The 4,486-nt window shown below is 39.1% G+C and overlaps 1 protein-coding gene across 2 annotated transcripts in view; it reads left to right on the top strand.

Annotated features, from left to right (window-relative positions):
* Positions 1-3,484, top strand: part of CDC42 (cell division cycle 42) — a 41,646-nt gene extending 38,162 nt beyond the window's left edge. Inside the window, exon 6 of one of the 2 annotated variants that reach the window (XM_006777593.2) lies at positions 2,020-3,484. In XM_006777593.2, the coding sequence (XP_006777656.1) occupies positions 2,020-2,109 (90 nt within the window). In that variant the 3' untranslated portion in view covers positions 2,110-3,484. Of the gene's footprint in view, positions 1-572; positions 1,411-2,019 lie in introns of those variants that run through there. The other variant, XM_006777594.2, reaches the window with a different exon arrangement.
* Positions 3,485-4,486: the final 1,002 nt, after the last annotated feature.

Below are 4,486 nucleotides of genomic sequence, written 5' to 3'. Positions count from 1 at the left end.
TAAATGTCTGAACCTTTTTGTTCTGGGAAACTGACTTTGAGATCCTGATTAATTCCATCCAGCTATGTCATTGAATCTAGAAACATGCAGCATGCCTGTTAGTCTGCTATTTGTGTACTTCAGTTATTCAGGGCTGAATTCACAGAATTCTGAAATGTAATAGATTTCAAAATGTGTGTGCCATTCTTATCATTAGAAATACTGGGGCTCACTTACACAAGGCTTACTTACACAATGCAGCTCTTGTGTTTGCATATCTATTTTCCTCTCCTGGCATTATTTTCATTAAAATGTAATATTAGATTTCAAAGTGTGATTGTTTTAGAAGTCAACATATGACATTTTCATAAAAATTTCTTTCTTGTTCAGTTAACCTTTTTGAAGTAAGAAGTTCTGTTCAGTTACGTACTTTCCCAGTAATGGGCTTAAGTTCTTACATTCTGGCATTTATTTTTCTTAAGGCACATTGCTTCTGTGAATCCAGCCTATTTAATCCAGACTGCTATTGTATCTGCTAGTCTTTCTAACCTCTAACCTGGCTGCTATTCTCTCTCTTCCCCTCTGTCTTGTAGAGAGGTCTGAAGAATGTGTTTGATGAGGCTATCCTAGCTGCCCTCGAGCCTCCGGAAACTCAACCCAAAAGGAAGTGCTGTATATTCTAAACTGTTTCTCCTTCCCCTCTTTGCTGCTGCTTCCTGTCCCACTACTGTAGAAAGATCATTAAAAAACAAAGGAATAAAACCATCCTGTTTGAAAGCCTCTGTGTCTTTTTACTCACCACCTTAGAGCAACCTCTGTATTAGTTTTTGATCAAGAATGCAATATCTTATAGAATATTTTGTGTGATCAGTAGTCAAGTTGCTGCTTGAGTTGCCTGATGCTCAGAGCTTTTTGGTTTGGATTACTATTGCAAAAGGGAACTTGGTCTAGCATTAAGAATGTCCTCTTGGAGAAAATAAGAGTTTAACACTTCTAGATCTTAGTCTAGATGAAGAAAATAATACAAACATCATTTTATTCTTATGATCAATTGTTAATTGTAATTGCATGACAAACTTTATGGAAAAAGGGTGACTTGCTAGTAGAGTGTAATGGGGAAGGGACGATTTTTTCCTGGTTTTCCTTTGTGCAGTGAAACTTTGTGTTGCTATTGCTTTGGTTGTCTGTGCTGCAGTGGAGTATTTGTCAGTCCGGGGTGGGAAAGATATTGATGTATCTGCTACTGCTTTATGAGATTATTTGTTACATTATCTTTTAAGAATAGCATCCATTTTAACAGTTGACTTACGGTTTGTTTATGTTGAGATGTAAAGCTGCCACCTTTATATTTTCTTCTGATTTTGTCCTTGTGAGGGAAACATACAATTGTGGTTACCTTCAAATTTTGAAATTAAAAATATACAATTGTTTGTATAAATGCCTGATGAAGCTTTATTCCTGTTGCACTGACTGGCTCTAGTTTTATATATGTATCAGGTACCCATATTTTTGCTTCCTTGAATCCCCTTGGCTCTGTGTAATTGGTGGGATAAAGGGAGTTCAGAGTGAATATCTTTGCAGCCACTGTAATTGCTCTCTCCATCTTTGCCTGTGCCTTCATGTAATATGGATGCCACTGCCTGGTGCCCATCCTCCCATATCCAGCTGTTTCATTTGAATGCAGAGCTGCTTCACTTGTTTTTATGTAAAATGTTTCAGCAGCACATTACAAAACGCAGATTGAATGAGCAAATAACACATGTGCTTGTTTGCTTCTTGTGACATACATTGGTCTGCAAAAAGCTTTCTCAAAGGACCACTGTCTCACTCATGAATATCTTCTCCTCTGAATTGCTGGATCCTTCTAGGGCCCTGCCTGGACAAAACTTGGTGAAGTGAGATGATTGTGTTGCGATTCAGGATTGTTTTAAATATTTTGTTCTTTGCCAACTTTTGGGATTTGAATGTTTTTAATTCGAACTTCAACTTTCTTATACTGAAAATCAGACTGGCCATTTTTTTTCTTTCTACCCCTTTCAGAAAGGCCTAAAGAATGTATTTGACGAAGCAATATTGGCTGCCCTGGAGCCTCCAGAACCGAAGAAGAGCCGCAGGTGTGTGCTGCTATGAACATCTCTCCAGAGCCCTTTCTGCACAGCTGGTTTCGGCATCATACTAAAAGCAATGTTTAAATCAAACTAAAGATTAAAAATTAAAATTCGTTTTTGCAATAATGACAAATGCCCTGCACCTACCCATATGCACTCGTGTGAAACAAGGCCCATAGATAGGGTCCCTTTCCCCCTCTCAGTACAAGTTAATTTTGAGTAATTGTGTATTGTCAGAAAAGTGATCAGTACTAGTTTTTGTTTTGTTTTTTTGTTTTGTTTAAAAGCAAGGCATGCTTGTGATGACTCTGTAACAGACTAATTCGGGTTGTTGAAGCTGTTCCCGGGTTCCACTCTGGAGAGTGATCTGCGACATCTAGTATTTTTTTTTTTTTTGCGGTGGGAGGGGAGGGGTGTGTGTGTGGAGTTTGTTTTTATTTAGTCATTTTAAAAAAATTTGTTAACCATTGGACAACCCTTTAGGTGAGGAGGATGGAGTGATTACACATTCCACTTCCTAGATCTAGTTTAGAAAACATGTTCCCCACCGGTGCTCTTAGGAAGGAGTATAGTAAATGCCTCATTTAATAACATACTCCTTTTTGAAAGTTGCCTTTTCTCTCCACCCTTGAGTAGGTTCAGTATTTGATGAAACTCATGAAAGTGGGTGGAACCTGTCTTGCCCCTCCTCTTTTCTAGGATGCACTATATACGTGACTGACTTTCAAGGAAATTTGTTAGCCGTTTGCTAATTTTTTTTTAAGTTAATGTCTAACTTCTTTCACTGATAAATGAAGAAAATATTGCACCTTTTGAAATATACCAAATGGATTAAGTACATAATTAAAAAAAACATTTTTTCCTTGTCAGTCATTGTTTTATATGCTTAGCATAGATGTGCAGCTTAATAGTGTATGATATGGTGTTCCTAGAACACAGCTGAAGACCTGGTATATATGAGGGGTGCTAGAAGACAGATGTCTGTGGAATGTTCACATCCTCTTCAAGTTATGAGGATGGAGACCTGCTTCATTAAGAAGCTCAGGGTGGGGTGGGGGTGGGGAGAACATTTAACAACATGGGGACCAGTCAGGGGAATCCCCTTCTTTCTGTTTTGCATGAGGAACCCTAGAGCAGCCAGTTGAGGCTCTCTAGTTTAATAAAAACCATGGAGAGAGTCTTATGAAGACTCTTCATAAGTGTTAATAGGGATTTTATCAGTTTATTTTGGTTGCAGTTTCCAACATTTTTGAAAATGTTTAGGTAATATTCTCCACCTTCCCCAGATCCTAATTCTTGTAGTTTCATTAGTGTTGAACCAATGCTTTCTCATGTCTCAATTCTATGTATATGCATTCTTTTCAGATGTATTAAACAAACAAAAAAACCCTTCACAAGCCAGCCTGGGGGTTGTTATTTTCCCTCCGCCTCTTTTTTAGATACTTAGCAGTGGGAACTTAACTTGGACTCTTATTAACATCAATTTCTAACAAATTTTGGGATAAGATTTTAAAAGCTTTATTTATTTCATTTTTGGCATTCAGTTTGAGATAATGCTTTTTACTCCATGTACTCAGGTTTGTGCCTTCTCCCCTAAGTTTGGCATGTAGCCTGCAAACTCCTATTCAATACCAAGTAGGTTCTTAACAGGTCTTTGTGAAGAGTGTTGAGGAAGCGCACCACTCATGTTGGAAGGAAGCATACCTCTAATCCATGCGTTAGTTGGGAAGCAGCCAGTTCCTCCAAGTTTTCTGTATCTGTGGTTTTCACACTTGGCTGCTTACTGGAGTGCCACTTGAACAATGGGGTATTTAAAAGTTTTCCAGGTATCTCCAAAATGGCAGCCAAGTTTGAGAACTGCTGTTGCTGGGTGGTTAACCCAAACTGCTTCTCTGATTCTAGATTCTGTGCTGTGAATCTGAATATGGTACACATTTTCTTTAGGTGGCCAGAATGATTCATTTACCTTAAGAGTATAATACTGATTTGTCTGAGAATTTTAGAAACGAAGAACTGTTAATCCATTAATAAGATTGATATAGTGTAGCTCATTTTGATGATTTTTAAAGAGAGTCATGTTTGGCTTGATTCCATACTGCACTAGAACCAAGCTGGGTTGGCTGGGAAGGGGTTAGGAAGAGGCAGATCTAAGCCTTACTATTTTACCAAGATGTCTTATTACTTACTAGTAACCTAGTGCGTGAAATTGCGCGAGACCTGGGACCCCCCCAAGCCCCGCGCACTGCAGGACCCAGAGTCAAGTCCCCACCCACCTGCACGCACCTCGCCAGGCACGCAGCCCCGCCAACCTGGCACGCACCTCGCTGCGCGCCTGCGCAGCCTCTTGGTGACCAGTCTTTGGTTGTTATAGCATTACGACCACTGGTTTTTATTATATA

The sequence above is a fragment of the Myotis davidii genome, unplaced genomic scaffold, assembly GCF_000327345.1.
Source record: "Myotis davidii unplaced genomic scaffold, ASM32734v1 scaffold149, whole genome shotgun sequence".
NCBI lineage: Eukaryota > Metazoa > Chordata > Mammalia > Chiroptera > Vespertilionidae > Myotis > Myotis davidii.
This window is presented reverse-complemented; position numbering and strand designations above follow the sequence as displayed.